General features: G+C 41.9%; 2 protein-coding genes across 2 annotated transcripts; one reads left to right on the top strand and one right to left on the bottom strand.

Annotated features, from left to right (window-relative positions):
• The first annotated feature begins 347 nt into the window (after nucleotides 1–347).
• On the top strand, nucleotides 348–21,631 carry LOC104575661 (DNA excision repair protein ERCC-8-like). The gene is made up of 8 exons (XM_088524383.1): nucleotides 348–433; nucleotides 1,831–1,926; nucleotides 2,084–2,185; nucleotides 16,471–16,594; nucleotides 16,812–16,826; nucleotides 17,978–18,044; nucleotides 18,705–18,773; nucleotides 21,561–21,631. Exons 1-8 carry the CDS (start codon nucleotides 348–350, stop codon nucleotides 21,629–21,631), a joined length of 630 nt encoding a protein of 209 aa, XP_088380509.1.
• LOC148596266 (uncharacterized) lies at nucleotides 6,143–11,355 on the bottom strand. Its single transcript, XM_088524402.1, has 2 exons — nucleotides 10,978–11,355; nucleotides 6,143–7,120 (listed from the first exon to the last, which is right to left on the bottom strand). The coding sequence occupies exons 1-2, from the start codon at nucleotides 11,353–11,355 to the stop codon at nucleotides 6,143–6,145; spliced, it is 1,356 nt and encodes a 451-aa protein (XP_088380528.1).
• Nucleotides 21,632–21,955: the final 324 nt, after the last annotated feature.

Raw genomic sequence — 21,955 nt, 5'->3', positions numbered from 1 at the left:
CCCAGGAGGCGCAGGGCGCGCAACACCTGCCAGGCTCAGCTCATAGCAGGGGCCTGCAGAGATCGCAACGACTCCCAACACTCAATAAGGATCAGTAAGCACCACGCACGCACACAGCACAACCATTAACAGCCACGCACACCACCGTGCCCCAACTCCAAGGACGTCTCGCAGCCGCGAGCATCCCACCCCCGGCCGTCTGTCTCTGCCCCCCCCCCCCCCAGCGCCTTATTCGGCGCGGCCGTTTCCTTCCGCGTTAGCAACGCTGTTTGCGGTTGGTGGAGGGTTGTTGCGCTAAGGCTAAGGGGTGTCTCGCCTTAGTCCATAGGTGCCTTGCTGCTCCCAAGATGGTGGTCGTGCTGAGCTTTTTCGTGGCTTGTCAGGCTGGCCTGGAGGAGTCCATGTGGCTGCGCTGGGTGGAGGCCACGTGCAGGTGGTGGGCGCGGGGCGGGCGCTGCTGGAGGTCCCGGCGCTGCTGGAGGTCCCAGCGTGGCAGCGGCTGCGGAAGGGCCACTGGGCGCTCCCTAGGCGGCTTGTCGCGGCAGGAGGGTAATTTCGGCTTCACAAACAAACGAACAAAAAAAACTGCTTTCGTCTTCAGAAGTTTTTGCAATACATTGTCAAGTGGGACTTTTCCTCAAGGCATTTGAACTGCTGGGAGAGTTTGGCTGGAGGTGGGGGAGTAGCAGCGTGTGCCCAGGAGAGCAGAGACAGAGATGGAGAGGCAGGAGGGAAGCCTGGCTGCTTGTTTGCAGTGGAGCTAAAAGTTGAGAGTTTAAGTTTCCAGAAGGTGCTAGTTTTAAAGCAAAAATGTTGTGTGTTACTAAAACATCTTTAGGAGCATAAACTTTGCTCATATGACTGCACTTTTCAGGCAAAAGTATGTCATTTTATAAGTGTGTTATTTCACAGCGAGGTTTTGCAGAATGTCTGTAAGCTTAGTGCATGCTGATATACTGGTAACATGCATATAAATGAAACATATATGCATGTATGTATATACATGCACTTGTGTGTGTATATATATGTTTCATCCCTGCTTCATCTGCTCTCCTGGATGTGCGCTATTAGCTCATCCTCTAATCGCACTCCTAACAGCTTAGGCAACTTGAGGGAAAATTTGTGTATTTAAGTGCCTAGTGTATTTTTTTCTCTTTTGGAAGCAGAGGTAACATTTTCATTTTAGTTGAAATAATAATGATTTTCTTGCTAGGCAGTAGAATTTGCATGATCTTACAAATTGGGAATGGTAAGCTTGCTTGTAAGACTTTACACACAGATAACAAAACATTAAGTGAAATTGGTTGTTTATCAGAAATACTTCAGCATGTGGATAACATATATATTTTCTGTATTATTAAACAAAAATAAACATTTGATTCTTAAAAGAGAATATTATAAAACTAGACCAGTCTGTCCACTAGGTGTCCATAATTCCAAGCAGGAGTGATAATTTTTATCATTCCTGCTTCAATGTAACTTCAGTGTGACTACCACAAATATTTCATCTTCTACTTTTTTATTACATTTCTGTTTTTAATTTTAATATATTGACCCCAAGTACAGTTTTGATATTCCTTTCAGTTTCCTTTATATAACTTTTTTTAACCTTTTGCTTTTCAAGCAACATATATTTTTTTCCTGTAAGTTTCACAGTTTTTATTTTCAGTTCTGTATCATGTTTGTAAGTCTAGCTTTACAAAAAAAAAAAAGTGATTAAACGCATTGAGGAAAGGGGAAATTATAGTTTGTTCTGTTCTCAGCTACATGGGTAACATTTTACAGCATTGTTATGCTCGTTCGTATTTTTTTTTCTTATTTATTTTTAAGAGTTCTGAGTCTGGTTTTAAATAAAGACAGGGATATGGAAAGAATACATGGGTGTGGTATCAACTCCCTTGATATTGAGCCTATTGAAGGAAGACAGTAAGTATAAGCCTTAGTTTGATAAGCAATTTTTATGCGTACTTCACTGTGTTTAGGTATTAGAGTCATTTTCTTGTTGAATATATGAACCTTTATTTATTTTGAGCAGATCTAGATTAGAAGTATTGTAACTTGTATGCTTTATATACACTTTCAGCATGTTATCAGGAGGGTCAGATGGTGTTGTTTTACTTTATGACCTTGAAAACTTTATCAGAAAGCCTTGCTACATGTGTAAAGCAATTTGCTCCATAGGAAGGTAAGTACTTGAAACAACAATTCCGTTAAATGTTCTCAGTGATATTTGTTGTGTGACTTGCATTAAATTTATAAATAAATGCACATTTTTCTTTTTTTCTAGGAAAAAAAAAAAGAATGCTATAAACAGAAATCTTTGAGGAAAGCTGGCATTATGCATTGTGTATTTTGGTACATAGAGCAAAACAAGAAACTTTGTGAGGGTTCATGTGATTTATTAAATAGTAGGAGAAATTGTGTTTTTTTTTTTTTCTTTCTTTCTTTCTTTTATTATTGTCTAATCAAACACTAATACTTTTTGTACTATGATAATTTGCTGTTGTTGTTTGAACAGCTCTATTCCTGTCAGTTCAAAAACCTGAAATGGTAGTTTTTAGTTGTGCTCATTAGGAAAGTAGAGAAGTTTGTGTTACTGCATCATAGAGGAGTTGAGGTTGGTAGTGGCCTCTGGAGATCATCTGGTCCAGGTCCCCTGCACAAGCATGGTCAGCTAGACCTGGTTGCTGAGGACCATGTCCAGGCAGGTTTTGAATATCTGCAAGGAAGGAGACTCCACAGCCTCTGTCACATTCCAATGTTCAGCCATCCTTGCAGTAAAACATTTTCTCATCTTCAGATGAAACTTCCTGTGTTTCACTTTGTGGCCTTTGCCACTTCCCCTGTTGCTGGACACCACTCAGAGAAGCCAGTCTCATCCTCTCTACACCCTTTGCTGTGTAGATCTTTACAGCCTTTGATTTGTTGGCATAGACCCAAACAAAAAGCCAGAATTAGGGCTCCAAACTTTTTGTTTTCCTTTAACAATAGAAAAGAAAAACATCCTTTTCCATGTCACAGTTCCTCACCTTTCTTTTTTTTTTCCTATTATTTCATGTTAAATTTTTCTTATATGATTATTATGTGTGTTTTGGAATAATTGTATGTCTAAACAAAGGAAATGAAGTAGGTATAACTGTTCATCTGATTGGAAAAAAAAAAAAATCTAGCGTAGATTCAGTTGCTCATTTTGCTTCCTCTCTCCCTGCCTTCAGCTTCACAAATAGCTATTTTAATGACACTAGATGTTATCGATGCGTAAGTAAAGTAGAACTTCTTAAGAACACGTCTGAGTGAAGACAGATATGTTCCATTTTTATCTGTGACATATTTTTTTGAAGACCAAGTGCTACCATACAGTTTGTATAATCCGTATAAGACTCGAAGCCTTTATATCAGACTTTCTTGCAGGTAGTAAAAATTGGCACATTATGGGCTCTAAGTCTTCTAGCAAAAGTTTTTTATCCTTGCGTTTTAGATAGCAAGGCTATCTAGCAGGTTAGGTTTTTATCTGAGGCTTGTAATAAGATATATCCTGCATTTTAAAAGGTTAGTAGCCATATTTTTCCCCTTATTTTTACCCAGTCTTCAATTTTTTTTGAGGTATAAGAGTTTCATGACTGAGATTTACTGTTACACAAATCTTTTCTGCTCTAGTCAAAGGCCTAAATTGTCCTGCACCTTAAGAAAGAAAAAGGATAATAGAAAATGCATCAATGTTCCTACCCTACAAATGGGTAAGAACAGAATGTACTGCAAGTAAACTGCACTTGGTAAGTGATGGCTAGAACTGCTTTAACAAAATAAATGAAAATTGTAATTAAGAATAAGTAATAACTATACATCACTGAATCCAGAACTAAATTTCTGAAACATACACTACAAACTGAAGAAATACATGCTGACACACAGCATTAAAAAAAAAAAAAAAAAAGGCAAATCTCTACAAAAATAATGTCATCATTTACTCCCCTGTTATGATAGGGAGAATATTCCATACTTGAAAATTCTACTTATGAGCACCTCAATGTTGTGTTGATAGATAATTGGCAGTTTCTTAAGTAGGTGTTAATTCAAGCAGATACATCTTTTATTTTTAATATTTGAATATGGGCTTAAATTGTAGCTGTAGAATCTAATTTTGTGTGGCACAATGTTTCATATGATTAAAAAAACACCTCTCGTTGCTCAAAGTGGATGGTTACTGCACTAGCAGGTTAGTAGGTTTTTGCCTCAAATTATTTTTCCAAGTATTCATTCTTAGTATGTTTTATATTTTTTACTCTAGTGAATTTACCTTTAGATATTGGGATATTATTCATGTAGAATTCATGACATCATAAATCAATGTTTAATTGTGAGGTAGAAAGACTCCCATGTGACAATCAGGTTCCTATCTTTGAAGTATGTGATAATGGTATTTACACAGGTTTGCCTGTGTCCCAAGTTCAAGATATGAAGCAAATCTCATCTAGAAGTGAAAAGGGAAGTTGCCTTTTTAGAGGCCCTTTGAGACCTCTAAATTCTATGTTTATATGATTCTATTTCTGAATAGATTTGTACTCAGCCTGCTGAGGTTCTAAAAGTTCAGAATGTTAGAGGAGCTAATTCTTGATGGTACATTGCAATATGCCCAGTTTTTGTCATCTAGAATTAATTCCTTTAGAAATACACCTATCTGTTGAAGAATTTGTTTTGTTTTCCCTGTGGAAAGCTTGTGCTGCAATCCACAGCAAACGTAACCTTTGTCTTTTCACCAGCACTACCTTAATGACTCATCCAACAGTTGTTTCCACTGGTGCTCAAGAAGGGTACCACAACCTCCATCTTGCAGAAAAGTTTACAGTGTACAGACACCAGGGATGTTAAATGGCTTGATATGTGTTCTTATAGATATCAGGTGCTGTTGGAGAAAGGGAGACTGCGACACCATATGGTCATCGACAAGACTCGTTTATTGAACATTCAGTGTGCACTCTTATACACAACTTAATTAGGTTCATGCATATTGCAAGGCTTGCGCTCATGATTGGTTGCTAAGGAGGTTGCTATGTCCCGGCCGCATAGGCTCTTTCCCAGCTCTGCAAAGTTGTTTACCCGAAACGGCTAACTACTCTTTCCCACATAGCTCCCCATTCCCAGCCGGCCAAGGACAACTCACTAACACTCCCCAGTACATTATCAGCAAGGCGCAGGTGGTGCAGATTCCTAGCACAGTGCAGATTCTCAGCACAGCATCCCTCTACAATTCCCCCTTTTTTCTTTTGCACTAATCAAGCCTTGCTGGTAAGTGAGAATACTTTATGTCTAATACATGCAAAACCAGAATACCTTATGTCTAATACATGCAAAAGCACAGCCAAAAACTACAAGGCATAAACAATAAAACAACTAGTAATATTAGCCGTGATTTACTAATACATGCACCCATTCCCAAGTCCGTGTTGGCCTGCAAGGTCTTTCCAGTCGAGAGTCCGATGTCCTGCTGAGCAGCTTCCGTTGTCTATTGATCTGCTGACGGGCAGTTCAAGGACTCTTGATCATTTCAACGCCAAGGTTTTACCAACCGCCTGGAGCTGTAAGGTGTCCTCGATCTCCAAGCCATTCCTCTATAAGTCCTCCTTTTTTCTTTTGCAACAACCAGGCTTTATGAGTATGTAAGGACAGCATTCGCCTTAAGCACGCGAAGGCACAGCTGAATAAGCATAGGACAAAAAGCATAACAATCAAAAGCATCAGTCCTGTCTTAAGCGAGGATTTCAGTCACCCACCGATACCCAATAAATCAGTTAACCCATCCAGCCCAAAGAAGCCCACGTCTTTCTGTATCTCCTGGGTGTGTTCCATCAGCTGTTGGATTTGCTGGTGGATTGCCTTAGAGTGGTCTTGCAGGTCCATACAGCACATTCCTTCAAAGTAAGCACTGCATGTTGTACCTGTGACCCCCCGAGACTGCCAGCACCTGAGTTCTCTCACGGCAGACCATGTGAGCCACCGCTTCCAACCGAGGGGTCACACTCTTGCACGGTTGAACTGAGAAGATCTATTCTAAAACCGCAATCTAGCTGGTTCTTATTTTGTGTAGCTGCAGTAGCTTCCCTATCTCAAGGACACACTGTCCTCTACTTTACCTCTGCCTCACTCAGGCCCTGTGCACTAACTCCATCTGGCTATGTCCTTTCTCCATTAGCCAGGTTTGCACAATACTCTCCACACTTCCCCCGTTTTCTTTTTGGGCTATCAAACTCGCATTCCATTCTTGGTTGACTATTCGCGTAAGCATATTTTGCAAGCATTTAAAGATACATGGTACAAGGAGTATAATCATAATAAGCACGATCCCTATGGTAATTAAATGTTGCACAGCTGAGGTTAGCCATGGGCCCAAGCCGAGACCTTTTAGCCAATTATCAAGGCCGAATCCTGTATCTTGTTGCAAGTGTGTAGTTAAGTCGCGCAATGTCTCCAGCTGCTTATGTATGGAATTTGAATGATCAGAAAGGTTCATACAGCACATCCCTTCCAGTTCTTCACACCCATGACCATGTGCTAGCAACAGGAAATCAATAGCAGCTCGATTCTGCAAGGTAGCATGACGAACCGAATCAACATCTGTTAACAGCCCTGAAAGAGCTAGTGACGTGGCATTTGTTTGTTTTGCCAGCCAACATCCTAATTTTCTTAATGTCGCCAGCGCTTTTGCTGCTGCTACCCTCGGGGCGAGAAGGGATGCTACAAATGTTCTTTCGCGGGACCAAAAATCGGCGTTATCATCACAGTCACCTTGAAACGCGTGTGTCATTCTTTTTATCCTATGGCTCTTACGGTGCTGTTCTAGTATCATTGATGTGTTCGGCGTGAGCAGCGTTAGCCGCCCAAGCGTGCACGGGCCTCCCTCTATTTTGGAAGGAATTCCTGCCCACGCCCTGTCCCCGCATATTAAAAATACTCCTGGTGGTAAGGCAATCGGTGTGTTGGATGACTTGGATACGTTCTCCGAGGTTTTGTTACACCAAACGGTATTGTTACCCCATGTGGCATTGACTGACACAGGTAATGATTGGTTCCAACCTGTTCCCCGGTACACACTTGTCCAATTGAACCGTAGGCATGCATCAGCCTTGATTGACCCCAATAATTCTAACTCTTGGGGTTCTAAGGGAGCGCGCGGAAAATGCGGTACGATCGTATCCCAACTATCCACGTAATTACGTGAATTGTTGCTTTGACAACCGAAAGCTTTCGTAGGGCAGGGCCAATCATCTAAAGGTACTCCCACTAAGCATGTGGAGAAAGGGTTTCCGGGTGAAGCTAGGGCCAAGCATATGGCCTCCTGCCCAGTCTGATTTGCAAGGGTGACCCATATATTTTGTTTTGGTTGAGCAGGTACCCATATGGCCCTAGCCCAGCATGTGCACAACACTAGAATCAGTACAGTACGAAACATTTCTACATTCCAGCGCGCAAGGTAGTCTTCTCCCCCTTTTTTCTTTTGCCACTGCATGATGAGGGCAAACACCGAGATTGGGTTGGAGACGTCCATGAAGTGTATTGGGAATTCAGAGCATTCCTTCCATTGCGACATTCTCCTGTGTGCACTGATATGATGTATTGAGTAGGCTATATGGATTCAGATCTGTCCAGTTGCTTTGAGGAATGCCTAACACCAGTGCATCAAATTGATCTGCTGTCCCACAAAGCCAACAACTCTTAATTTGGGTATAATTAACAATACGCCTAAGAAGCATAACATATCCATTAGCGTTAAAAGTAGCATCAGCTCCTATAATAGCGTTAAAAGCAACATTACCTCCTAAAAGCCACAATATACAGCTAATAATGACAGTAACACTTCTTCCTCCCATGTTGTTCTTCCGCAGCCTCACGCCTTCCACAGTTAGGGTACCAGCTGCTTGTCTGCTACGTCTGATGTATGCAAGTTTGCTTCCAGCCAAGGTCTCACCCATTTTGCTGGCACCCATCTGGTTCCAGTATCTGTAACAACACAAGCATACCCTTTTCCCCAGGTTATCAAGTCCAAAGGTCCCGTCCATTTTCTGCTTTCAAACAATTCTTCCACAAACACTTCTTCCACATTATCCACCCTGTGACCATAGTCACTCAAGCTTCACATGGAATTGTTTAGGTGTTAATATTACATGCCCTAAACATAATGCAGGTAGGCGAGTGATTGCACATTGGTACATTAGACGGAGGAAGTTACAGAAAAGGAAGGGAGTCTAGTTCTACAAGAATATATATACAGAAAATATTGCAGTTACAATAGTAAGTAATTGAGTATAACAAACTTTGTATCCACCCCGTGACTCCAGTTACCATTGTATATTGAAATTTAGTCTCAAATTAGGGTCTTAGTACTTGGGACATCGATTGGGTCATCCACCTGTAAAGGGGTATAAGCGGTGAACTGAATCATCTTTACGTTAATAGCTTTCATTATAGTAGATTTTATACAGGGTATTGCTATACTTAGGATAATTATCATCACAATGAACATCACCACATATTCTATCAAACTGAATCCAACCAGTGATACCAAATCCAAACCAACTAAACACCTTCGCCAGCCAGCTAGTGTTCATTGATTCTCAGAGTTCATGGGTGTCTTTTGCCACCTGTCGCATCTTCTCTGATTGGATATCCAGGTCCTGTGTAATATTAGGGATGTAAATGCTGCAGTCGGTACTGGAGAGGTTTAGGTAGCCACAAAGTCCATTTTAGCATAACAGCATCAAGTCCAGTGCCATCCGGTACTGAAGAGTCATTTTTGATGTGGCTTGTAATTGATGATTGAGCAACTGTATACTAGTATCGGTGGCATTAGCTAATTTTTCTACTTGATAGGCTAGCTTACTTAACCATAATCGCATTTGTAAGACCAAATCCAAAAAAAAAAAAATCCTTCCATCTAAGACAGATCTTGGGAAGTACGGCAATCATTACGAGGCACAAAGTCTTCACTTACTGATTTATATTTTATGCTGCGATTATGGCACAGCCTATTTGTAGGGAAATGTAAACTGGCCAATAGTGTCTGACCCAATTGTGTTGTTCCCAATTGGAGCAATTTATCACATTTTAGCAATACCACAACACTGGCTTGTTTGATACTGAACCGAAATATGTTCCACTATGTCATGGTCCTCAGGATGCAACAGTATGGTGAAAAAACAATCTTTTAAATCGATTATTAAGATGTCCGAATCATTTTGAAAGGTTCTCTGTTTCCATTTCTATTTATGTTTGCATAGCTTCAATTTGGTTTCCTCTCTGTCCAAGGATACAAGTCAGAGTACAGCTCACAGTCCTCCACCGGTGGGGTGGGTGGGCGGGGGAGGTGGGGGGGGAACGCCATAGTCTGAGTTATTCCTGACTTTACTGTTTTCAAATTCTGGACTTACTTGTTGTGCTTATTCAGCCCTCTCTGCTGATATATATGTTACACAATAAAGATCTAAAAACCACAGATACAAACAGCACAAACACAATTTCCATCCAGTGGCACGACCTCACGTAGCTGTGCACTCCACTAGTGAGTTCCACTGTCTCAATTGCCTGATCCCATCCTCGCTGCCAATTAGGTTGCGAATGGGTTTGGGATTCGACAATAATCACACAGAACAAAGTGGCTACGGCTATTCAGGTGAAAGCACGTTAAAGAAGCAAAGTATGACTAATTACTCGTGAGGTAATACTTGTTGGCAGGACACTGAACCTGAACATTCTCTTGAGTTGGCAGATGAGAGGGTTGCTGACAGGCTCCCAACTCAGCGGGCGTCCCCGCAGAGACAACGTGGGTCTCAGTGTTAGGAGTCTCACCCCTCCTTTCTCTCTGCACTGTCTGTTTATGCCCGGTGCATCCTGCCACGTAGGGCCAGTACGTGCCAGCAGGCAGACCAGGGGGCGGATAAACTCCGCTTTCAGTCACATAACCTTCCTTCCTGGGTGCGCAGGTGCGCATGTCAGTAAATTGTCCCAGTTGTCAGTCTGAGGGTCCTGCCTTTCTCATCTCCCTCCCTCTCGGGTGTTTGACCTTCAAGCTAATTTAGAGGATGTTTGCAGTTAAGTTGGCTACAAACCCGGTCAAGCAGCCGCCTTCAACTGCTTTCGAAGGAGGTCGGCTGTGAGCCTGGCTGAGCAGCCGCCTCCGCGCTCCTTATCTCTCAGCCTGGGTAGGCAAACATCTTCTTTCTCAGGGTCTTGGATTCTGTTTTGTACAATAATTTTATGACTCTACAGATCATACAAATTTCCACCTTTCAACCATACCTCGTGTCGGCATCAATATACAAAGGATACAACACATAATAGAGATGAACATAGCAAATAGAAATAATAGCCCTAATAACGGTTTCTGTCCTCACTTAAAGCATTACAATTCTTCAACCCCCACTTTACAAGACAGATCAAATTCCTCTGCACCTCCCTCCTGGCTTTCATCAAGCCTTCAGCAACATAAGTTTCCTTGATCTCATTCGCCTTCTCTTCCCCAGCCCCCCTTTCTCCTTTTTTCAAGGCGATCTAACAAGCGGAAGCGGGGGCACAGACGTTGTAGGCGCCGCAGGTGCCAGCACAGAGGCAGGCACGGGCGGGGGGGGTTGGCGATGGATCTCCAAACACCAGCGGTTTTCAGTGGCGTGGTGGTCCCGGTCCTGAAGTGCTCGCAAGGGCGGACGTGGCTCTGGCGGCCACTTTCCTTTTGGCTTTCACATCGGATTCGAATACTAGGTGGGGCTCGGCTTTGAACCCATTCTCTCTGCACCAGATCGAAAGCTTGCAGAAAGCTTGTTCATCAGTAGCTTGCTCCAGGGATTGCACGAGCCTATTCACCAAATTTCCGTAGGACTCCCGCAATCCCTGCTTCACCATCGTAAATGATGGGGCCTTTCGTTCTGACAGCACTAAAAACAGCGCCTGCTGCGCGACATTTTGCCACGCGTCCTTTCTCTCCCTTACTCTTTCTTTGATCAAATCCCCGTCACTGCCCTCCCAAGGGTCCGTTATTGAGGCTGAAGACTGGGGGTCCCCCGATTGCTCCTTTTGCTGCGGCTCTTCTGGAGGGGCAGCACTAGTTTCAGGTGGCGGTGGTGCCGTAGGTAGCATTACTCTAGTCACGGAAGGAGCTCGTGGCTGATAGCCCCCCTCCGGGTACTGCAAATTTTTCTTATGAGCTTCAATCGCCTGATCTGCGGCCTTTTTCTCTGCCACCCGTTGTAGCAGAGTATTCTGTACCACCCTCCACAGCTTTCCTAGCTTTTTAGCTGTCTTATCATCATCTAACATTGCATCCCATAGCTTATCACCCAGTTTTCGCCACTCCGATAATTCATGCATTGTATGTGGGACAATAAAGCAACTCTTCGCATACCCCCAGGCTAATAATCCTGGTAATTCTTTCTTTAAGTCGATCCCCTGAACATTACATTGCTGTAAGGTACGGGTAAATAATTCATACGCCACTTGCCTATCCATTCCTGACGTCAGCGCTGTTGCAGCTCTCCAGGCTCCGGTGGCGCGTATGGCCCGAAACCACCTATATGATCTTCGGGGGTGCCGTCTTTCCAGCGTTTGCTCGGCGGATTTGCACCGTCCTGGCTGCAGAGGACCCAACTCCTACTTTCTCCACCGTGGTGCGTCCTCCTTTTTTCTTTTCAGTCCGGGAGGATTCAGTCCTTTGCTATATCACGTCGGGGTCACCATTTGTTGGAGAAAGGGAGACTGCGACACCATATGGTCATCGACAAGACTCGTTTATTGAACATTCAGTGTGCACTCTTATACACAACTTAATTAGGTTCATGCATATTGCAAGGCTTGCGCTCATGATTGGTTGCTAAGGAGGTTGCTATGTCCCGGCCGCATAGGCTCTTTCCCAGCTCTGCAAAGTTGTTTACCCGAAACGGCTAACTACTCTTTCCCACATAGCTCCCCATTCCCAGCCGGCCAAGGACAACTCACTAACACTCCCCAGTATCAGCAAGGCGCAGGTGGTGCAGATTCCTAGCACAGTGCAGATTCTCAGCACAGCATCCCTCTACAAGGTGCTGTTTGAGATTTCGTAGAATAACTAAAACTTTTACTGGCATTCGAATGTATGATGTATTCCCTATGGGACACTTGTACCTTGCAAGACTGACAGCTGAAGGAGACCATATAGAAGGTACTAGGTGCCTATTTGTCAACAACTAAATCGAGTCTCCAAAAGCCAGATTTAGTCATTGTTAGCTAGCGCAAAAAAAAAAAAAACTCAGTTATTGAGCTTGTGACTCTATTTTAAAGTAGTTTTCAATGATAGTTAAGACTGGTATTGTGAAAATAAGAATATCCTAAATTTTTTCCATGGCCTGTTAGGACTAACCTTCAACTGTCACACAGCAAAACCTGACATTTGAGAGCAGCAGAATAGGACCAGCTTCTGGATAATACGTAGCTGCTGCCTGTGTGAAAGGTCATCTTGCCTATTTCAAGGCTGTCAAGGTAAATGGCAGCAACCTTACCATGTATAGTATTAATTCTTTGTTATCCTTAGTAGAAAAGGCTGGAATATCCTGAGCAGTGGGGAAGAATACTGTATATAGAAGAAATTGGGAGTAGCATAGAGCTCTGAGACGAGCTGAATGGCACATGGCCACTAGGAAGCCTAGCCATATCAAAGGTGGTTCCTGTATAGCTGCTGAAGTGTTTTTGAATTCATCCCTCAGCCCTCTGGTTACGGGAGAGCTTAAGAGCTTTGGTGCAGTGCTGAAAACAGTCCAGCATTTATTGTACCAGGATAATTACTTACAAGGATTTAGATTTTTATAGTTGGTGTACAAATTGTTCTGCAGGAATCAGTTTTGATCAAGTCAGGCTTGACTTCCAGGTACTGAAGTTTTTTTTAGCTTGGCTCACTGCTGCACAAAATCAGGTGAGTTCTAGCACTGCGACAAGGTAACAGGCCTTTGCAAGGGCATGGCTTAGAAATAACCAGTACAGGAGTTAAGCTCAGTAGTTGCTCAATAGTTCTTGATTAGTACAGCCAATTCTGGCTTCAGGCTGACTATTTAAAAAGATTCAGGTATCTCCTGTGTTTCTGGCAAGCCAGGCAAACAGGAAAGTTTAACTGAAGTGTTGTCAGATATGTGTGTGTATATGAATTTTCATATACCCATATATCATGTATACATTTATATGTATGTATATGCACATATACAGACTACACACAGACATATGTGTGCACACGCACACACACTCCTATATATAAAATCTCTCACTTAAACAATGATGTTTGCAACAATAACTTTGGTGTCCAGCATGTTTGCTTGAGACCACTGCAAAGATAAGAACTGAAGTGAGGAAATCCTGTGGGCTCCTCACCAGCTCCGAACAGAGTCAATTAAACTGTTTTTTTTCTTGCTGCTTATCAGTCTGGGAGCTGAGTATTGAGACAGTAGAGCTGAATCTACGTAGAGCCCCCTCAGACATGAGGGGCTTAACAGGGATGTGAAACTGGCTGTGCTGTTCTGGGCCTGCCTGAGAGAATCTTATCTTTAAGCTGGCAGATTTGGCCCTGATGTGCCTGCTTCCCAGCACAGTTGATATATTATTAATTAGATCTTATTGCTGTACACAGTGGGGTTGAAAGTTACTGTATCAAGATAATACTTTTCTTCTTATTTCACTTGTGAATTTGAAATTGTTTAAATCTTAGTAACTCATTCCAGTACTGTCTGGTGACTTTCATATAACTGAATATCAAGTTATTATCATATATTATTATATTATTATATTATATTATTATTATATTATATTATTATATATATTATATTATCATATATTATTATCAAGTTAATATTTTAGCCTCTGCAGAGACCTCCTTAGCCTCTTCAGAGACCTCCTCGGTAGAATCCCATGGGCTAGTGCTCTAGAAGGAAGGGGGGCCCAAGAGAGCTGGTTAGTTTTCAAGCGGCACTTCCTCCACGTCCAGCAACAGTGCATCCCTGTGTGTAGGAAGGGAGGCAGAGGGGGCAGGCGACCTGCGTGGATGAGCCGGGAGCTTGTGGCAATGCTCAAGCAGAAGGCAGCGGTATACAGAATGTGGAAAAAAGGGCAGGCCCCCTGGGAGAAATACAGGAACGTAGTCAGGGAGTGCAGAGATGCGACAAGGAAAGCTAAGGCACGTCTGGAAGGCAAGCTGGCAAGGGACGTTAAAAATAACAAAAAAAAATTCTTCAAATACATTAACAGCAAAAGGACGATCAGGGAAAACGTGGGTCTGCTGGAGGACGGGATGGGCACCTTGGTTACAAATAACACAGAAAAAGCAGAGTTGCTCAATGCCTTCTTTGCTTTGGAGTTTACCAAGGGCAGCCCTTTAGAGCCCCAGGCCCTAGAGACAAGAGAAGAAGCTGGTGGAGAGGAAGACTTGCCCTGGGTAGAGGAAGATTGGGTCAGAGAGCACCTAAGGAACCTCGATACCCACAAATCCATGGGCCCTGATGGGATGCACCCCAGAGTGCTGCGGGAGCTGGCAGATGCCATAGCTAACCCGCTCTCCATCATCTTTGAAAGATCCTGGAGAACGGGGGAGGTGCCGGAAGACCGGAAGAAGGCCAATGTCACGCCAGTCTTCAAAAAAGGCAAGAAGGAGGACCCAGGCAACTACAGGCCAGTGAGCCTCACCTCCGTCCCCGGAAAAGTGATGGAACGGCTCATACTGGCTGTTGTCTCCAGGCACATGGAGGACAAGAAGGTGCTCAAGAGTAGTCAGCATGGATTCACCAAGGGGAAATCATGCTTGACTAACCTGATAGCCTTCTATGATGAAATGACCAGCTGGATAGACGAGGGGAGAGCGGTGGATGTCGTCTATCTCGACTTCACCAAGGCTTTTGACACCGTCCCTCACAACATCCTCCTGGGCAAGCTCTGGAAGTGTGGGATAGATGAGTGGACAGTGAGATGGATTAGGAACTGGCTGGATGGCAGGGCCCAGAGAGTGGTGATCAGCGGTGCAGAGTCTAGTTGGAGGCCTGTAGCTAGTGGGGTCCCCCAGGGGTCAGTCCTTGGTCCAGTCCTGTTCAATTTATTCATCAATGACCTGGATGAAGGCACAGAGTGCTCCCTCAGCAAGTTTGCTGATGACACGAAACTGGGAGGAGTAGCCGATACCCCAGAGGGCTGCGCTGCCATCCAGAGAGACCTGGACAGACTGGACAACTGGGCGGTGAAAAACCTCATGCAATTCAACAAGGCCAAGTGCAAGGTCCTGCACCTGGGGAGGAATAACCCCAGACAGACACCAGTACAGGCTGGGGACCGACCTTGTGGAGAGCAGCTCTGCAGAGAAAGACCTGGGTGTCATGGTGGATGATAAGTTGACCATGAGGCAGCAGTGTGCCCTCGTGGCCAAGAAGGCCAATGGAATCCTGGGCTGCATTAAGAAGAGCATCTCTAGCAGGTCGAGGGAGGTGATCCTGCCCCTCTACTCAGCCCTGGTGAGGCCACATCTGGAGTACTGTGTCCAGTTCTGGGCTCCCCCAGTACAAGAGGGATGTGGAGCTGCTGGAGAGAGTCCAGCGCAGGGCTACAAGGATGATCAGGGGCCTGGAACATCTGCCCTATGAGGAGAGGCTGAGGGAGCTGGGCCTGTTCAGCCTGGAGAAGAGAAGGCTGAGAGGGGATCTAATCAGTGTATATAAATACCTCAAGGGAGGGAGTGCAGAGGACGGGGATGGTCTCTTTTCAGTGGTGGCCACTGATAGGACTAGAGGAAATGGCCGGAAACTGAAACACCAAAAATTCCATAGGAACTTAAGGAAAAATTTCTTAACAGTGAGGGTGACAGAGCGCTGGAACAGGCTGCCCAGAGAGGTTGTAGAGTCTCCTTCTCTGGAGATCTTCAAAACCCGCTTGGATGCAGTCCTGTGCCATGTGCTCTAGGTGTCCCTGTGTGTGCAGGGGGGTTGGACTAGATGATCTCTAGAGGTCCCTTCCAACCCTAAGCATTCTATGATTCTAAGTAACCATTATAGCTGTAGTTATTAATGCTAAATCGTAATCACTAACATTATGATCATGTACATAATTTGAAGAATTATTTTACAGTGGATCCAGGCAGAGGCTCTTGAGAAACCTAAGTGGTTTGTAGTGTTAGGCCATAACTTGATCTTTAAGCATGAAAATTCAAGTTTTTCAAGAGATTATCTTTTGTGCCTCCCACTGTCTTAGCTTGAGATATGCTAAAGATACCATATTTTTGAAAGGTAAATGATCTGCACCCCCTTTAAATAAGGGGTCTTTAATTTGCCTTGGTCAAAAATTAAGGCACTAAAATCAGTCATTCCTCTTGAAAGCTTAGGTACAATCTTTTAAAATGTTCAAACTACATTTTCAGCTTGTGTCACTTTAGTTTCCAGACAATTAATGGCAGTTGACTTGAATCAACTGGAATCTTTTACCCATTTATAGGAGCCATTCTGATGTACATAAATATAGCATAGAGACAATGCAGTGGTATCCTCATGACACTGGCATGTTTGCATCCAGCTCATTTGATAAAACATTGAAAATATGGGATACAAATACTTTACAGGTAAGTAAATAAAAGATTTTTATGACTTCTGGATATGACACTCTGCATCTGCAGTTCACTTGGAGCTCAATAGGAGCAAGTACGTGGAAGGGTGAGAAATAACTGGTTGTTAGAACTGCAGGCAGAGCAGCAAGGTGCTGTGGATCCAGCATTTTCACTCGAGCATGTTTGTCAGGTTCTTTAGACATGAGCACCTAAATGGTGAGAGACCTTGGAGCCCTCAGGGCTGTTCCCTCCTGCTTCAGCCACAAGCAGGAGTACATGCTGATAATTCTGTGGTACATCAGTTTTCCTAACTAGGACGAATCTGAAGCTGTAGTTCAGTTTCCAGGGTTGTTCAGTGCTTCACAGAAAATATTTACTATTTAGTTTATTTGTATAGCAATAGGAGTATACAACAATAAGAGTGTACAGCAGGACTATTTAGTAAGCAAGGCATAGATACTGCTTTGGAAAGGTTGGCCTTGGCATTTAGAAATAGAAAGGATGTAGAGAAAGGGAGTGTCATATATTTAACAGCAGTGATCATGTAGGTTTGGAAAAGACCTCCTGGGTCACTTAGGTGATGTGAAGCTATATTTATTGTCACTAAACATTAAGTGCACAGCTCTTTATTTTACAGGTGGCTCTACGAGCATGACTTAGACAAAACAGTGTTTATATGAAGGTTAGTAACTGACTTGCACTCTGCCACCAAACAGTGTATTTGAAAACATAGACAGCTTAGGTTTAAGTTATATTTCTATTCAATATTTTATAATGGGAGAACAAAAAGAAGTATACATGGAAGTCATTGTATTAGCTATCAAAGACAGTACTGTTTTGGATTTTTTTGTTTGTTCGTAACTTTTAACATTATCAAGGGAGTTAGTCATTGCATGTATTTTCATACTTTTTAATACTTTATTTCTTGGAGGAATGAAGGATAGTGTATGATGTTTGTGAACTGACAAGGGGCTCTTAAGTTTAGTCTAAGTTATTCTTTCCTAGTGACTTTTTTCTCCATATTGTTTGGAACCTTCCTGGCTTTTTTTTTTTTTTTTTTTTCCTTCTCTCTCTTTGCTTCCGTGTTTTTTAATTGTGATGAACTTTAAATGTCTTCCATTTATGCTTTTGATCAGCCAAGTGTCTTGAACTTCCTTCTGGGTCACCTTCCAGGTTTCACATAGTTGTCTAATGTTGCAACCAGACTTACTTTGCAATATTTGCATGACTGGTTTACTAAGAAGGCACCTTATTATTAGTATGTCAACAGTAATATTTGTATTAATTTTATTTGCAGCTGTAATTTGGAAAATGCTTAATAAAAAGCATGTATATTCTTATATCATGTGTGTGCTCTGATCAAATAAATCTCTTTGAAACACATCTGCAGGGTGATAACATTTTGATGGAACTGTCTATAGTCATCATATGTCTCCAGTTGCTACCAAACATTGTTTAATAGCAGGTATGTATGTGTGTTTTAAGAAATTTTATGCCTATTTTGGGGCTGTCATAAAAAAAGTAAGTAATATTCAGAGATTCTTCCCTCTCCTGTCTTTTCATTTTACAGAGAGTGAAATTATGTAGGAATTAGCTCATTATTAAAGTAAAATATTTTCAGTGACTCATGATGTTTATAATGAGAATCTTACATTTGTTCTTCTGGAATAATGTGTTGTTCAATTCAGCCTCTAGGTTAAAATTCGTACATATAACCAGTTTACCATCAGTTATATAAGGTAGCATTTGAAGGTTATTAGATTTGAGCATAATTATATATACATGGGTATGTATTTGTATTATGTATTACTTACTTGCAAGTATGTTATTTAACTATGAGAGAGAGAGTATTTTTAATTCTTAAGTGTCGTAGGTATGTTTTGTTTGCTCTCAATTTCATATATGTTTGTAATATATTAAATTTACCTACACTCAAAATGTAAATCTATTAATAAAATGTGTTGCAGCAACAGCCTATATAGTACTCTGACAAAATGAGCTGTTATTAGCTAACATTTCTTCTATTTCTTTGTCGTTGCTATAATCTTTTTGTTGTTCTTTCAACTACTCTGTGTTTGTTGTTGTTGTTTTGGTTTTCATCTGTCTTTGGTTTTTCTTGTTACAGTTGGTACCAAAAGCCCCAAAGTACAGCTCTGTGACTTGAAGTCTGGGTCCTGTTCTCACATTCTGCAGGGTACATTTTAGTCTGAAACATAAATGTTAAACAATAACTACTTTGAATAAACCAGGCCCTATAAAGAAACACCGTATACAATGAATTTGTAAGTAACCTGACTTTGTAAGCAACATTTTTGTACCAGTTGGGAAAGTTGCACAGTGAAAAAAGCTTCTCGTGGACATTGGTATAGTGGTAATGAACTAGAGAATACAAATACTAATTAATGAACAATTATGATAGAAGTTTGGGTGTTTTCATGATAAACCCTGATCAGATCAACAGTAGTTAATGCTTATTAAGTATCGGCAATGTTTTTCTGATCGTGCCCATTGAATATGGGTGCTGTTGTTAAAGATTTTTTTTTTTAATACAAAATATCCTATAAAGATGCTTGAATGATTTTAAGAGGTTTCCGCATAAAGCGTAAGCTACTATTCACTGTGGAAGGGTGGTATCTCATGCTTTGCTTTTATCAAATTTGGGAAGCTGCAGGTTTTTATTGTTTTGCAATCATGAAATACTTAGTGTTGGCAGGGACCCAAGGTAGACCATTTGGTCCTGTCCTGTCCTGTTCCATTTCCCTCTTCCCCTCCAAGCAGGGCCAGCTATAGCAGGTTGCCCAGAATCATGTCCAGTTGGGTTTTGAAAATGTGTGAGGATGGATACCTCAACTTCTCCAGGCAAGCTGCTCCTGTGCTTGACCACTTTGCAGTAAATGAGCCTTTTCTTATGTCTAGGTGAAGTTTTCCATGTTTCAGTTGGTGCCTGTTGCCTCTTGTCCTGTTACTGGGCACCACTCAGAAGTGTCGTCATCTTCATATCCTCCCATGATATTTTATCTTTATGGATATTTATAAACATTGAAAAGATTTCCCCCTAAGCTTTCTCTTCTGCAGGCTGAAAACAACAACACTTTCAGCCTCCCTTCATGTAATAGATGCTCCTGCAGAAGATGTGGTCTTGCCAGGGCAGAGTAGAGCAGGAGGATCACCTGCATTGATGTGCTGGCACCACTCTCCGTAATGCAGCCCATGATGCTGTTGGCCCTTTTGCCCCAAGGGTACTGTACTTTGTGCCACTGACCACAACCCTCTGAAGCTTCAAGTTCAGAGTTTTCAGTCCTCACTGGCCACTCACCTAGCCTGTACTTTAGCAGTTACTAAGAATAGGAGAATAGGAAGGCCTTTGACACTGTCTCCCCATAAACAACTTTTGTGTGTGTGTTTAGTCCATCCCTTTTTGCATTTAGTGAGAATTTGACCTTAATGCCATTTTGCTAATGTTTAATAAGGTCTTTGGGTGGAGGTGAGTGATAGATTATATGATCAAGTGAGAGAGTGATCGGATAAATCTGCTCATATTTCAAATAAGCAGACGAGCCTAATCTAGAGAGAAGTGTTAGCTCAGACAAAGCAACTTGCAAACACATCTTTCTTCTGAGGTCAGCTTGTCCAAAAGCAGCCTAGGTGCATTTGTGTGATGCACAGCGTGAGCTGGTAAGTCCTGAAGTAAATCAGCACCATGCCAATAAAGATGGGCATCTCAAAGATCTCTTTCTAGAATTGAAAGTACCCAGGAGTGTAGACACCCACAGAAAGTTAGTTCTCCAGAGAATCAGTTTGGGTTCAGTAGGCTTTAAGATTTTGAGTCAGAGTTAGTGCTTTTCAGTCACAGGCTGATAGTGTCTTTATGCTCAGCATGGTGCAGTTGGATCAGGTGTAATATTGGGAACAGACGGAGGCAGCTCATGCCCTTCATTAAACATCATCTGAATCTTTATACAGAGCTTGAAATGCTCAAGAGTGCATTGCAAATAGGTGTGAATATTTTCACATGGCCTACCCTGAGAACTGAAATGGAGCTAAATTCATGCTGGACTACAGTTTACTCAGTGGAGCCTGACAAATGTGCCTGCTCTGTACTTTTCAAGTGTATCCTGTGGTACCTGTATTATGGAGACTTTTCCATTTTCCTGAGCATCCCAGTCCTTTGGTTAACTCAGATAATGGAAAACTATCTGTTTTATAGAAGATGTACCAGAAGCAACATGGTTCTTGTAGCTCCAAACTGCATAGTAATAAAAGTTTTTGTATGTCTTTATTTTTCAGCAATGTGTTTTTATTATAACAATGTGTTTTTTATTAATATGTGAAGCATGGCTGTAATGCTTGTATTTAGGCAAGCTTATACTTCCTATTGTCTATATTTAACACTTTCTGAAATTTTTCCCCAATTTTTAAAATCTATTTATATTACTTCCCGCTAAGCAGCATTTGGGCTAATACTGCTAGGAAGTCAAAACAGACATTTAACTTAATGTGTTGGTATATGGGACATAATAAGGGGAAAAACAAATACTCAGAATTAAGGACAAGATATGAGCACAAGCTGAATAAGGTTTTACTCCTAAGTCCATAAAGTAAATATATTTTTTGTTAAGCTTTATGAAATAATTTGTAGTATAAAATATGCTAAGTTTCTTCTGCATATGACAGTAGTAGTGCTATTTCAAAATTTAATAACCGTGTTTACAGTAGTTGTGACGATGCTGTTCTGTGCTTTGCACAACTAAAACCAGTGTATGGTATTACTTCCCGCTCTCTGCAGTCCCACTCAAGCAATAAGAAGGAAGGAAAATAATCTCTAGTCCAAAATAAATTTATATTGCAATGTAGGCAATTCAGATTATTGTTTTGAATTGGTGGTGGATGTTATAGGTTTTTTATTGAATTTATTTGCATAAAGAAGTACATATACATATTTTCATAGAAAATAATGTAAGCTTTTTCATACCATTTTTAGGTCACAGGCAAGAAGTGCTGGTAGTGTCTTGGTCCTTGTGTCATGATTATATTTTGGCAGCAGGAAGGTAAATATATTTCTAAACTGTTATAAGCAATAATGTTCTTTAGGGAAATTTTAGATATTTTTAGTGATACAAGTATGGACTTGAATTGGCAGCACTGAGGTACTGACAAGGTAGTGAGGGAAAATTGGCTAGTACTGCTAAAAAGCATCTTCCAACTATTATTGCGCTAATCTAACTTAGAATACACAGGAAAAAAAGTATAGTTAGAAGACTGCTTATCTAAGCAGTTTGATAGGGTGTATGTTCCAGCTGTAGATCAAAGCAAGCAAGCATTGGCTTAGTGTGCAGGCAGTGGTCTTTCAGTGTGAATTGACCAAGTTGGCTATTT

Source organism: Tinamus guttatus, unplaced genomic scaffold (assembly GCF_059628265.1).
Source record: "Tinamus guttatus ecotype Peru unplaced genomic scaffold, ASM5962826v1 Tinamus_guttatus_pri_ptg000020l, whole genome shotgun sequence".
NCBI lineage: Eukaryota > Metazoa > Chordata > Aves > Tinamiformes > Tinamidae > Tinamus > Tinamus guttatus.
Note: the sequence above shows the minus strand (reverse complement) of the source record. Positions and strands in the feature narration are given on the sequence as shown.

Coding starts and splice junctions, on each gene's coding strand:
- LOC148596266 (XM_088524402.1), bottom strand. CDS start 11,355: ATGCATGAATTATCGGAGTGGCGAAAACTGGGTGATAAGCTATGGGAT. Junction 7,121..10,977: donor GGGATTTGATCAAAGAAAGA/GTAAGGGAGAGA, acceptor GGGTCAATCAAG/GCTGATGCATGCCTACGGTT.
- LOC104575661 (XM_088524383.1), top strand. CDS start 348: ATGGTGGTCGTGCTGAGCTTTTTCGTGGCTTGTCAGGCTGGCCTGGAG. Junction 2,186..16,470: donor GCAATTTGCTCCATAGGAAG/GTAAGTACTTGA, acceptor ACCCATTTATAG/GAGCCATTCTGATGTACATA. Junction 18,774..21,560: donor CTGTTCTCACATTCTGCAGG/GTACATTTTAGT, acceptor TACCATTTTTAG/GTCACAGGCAAGAAGTGCTG.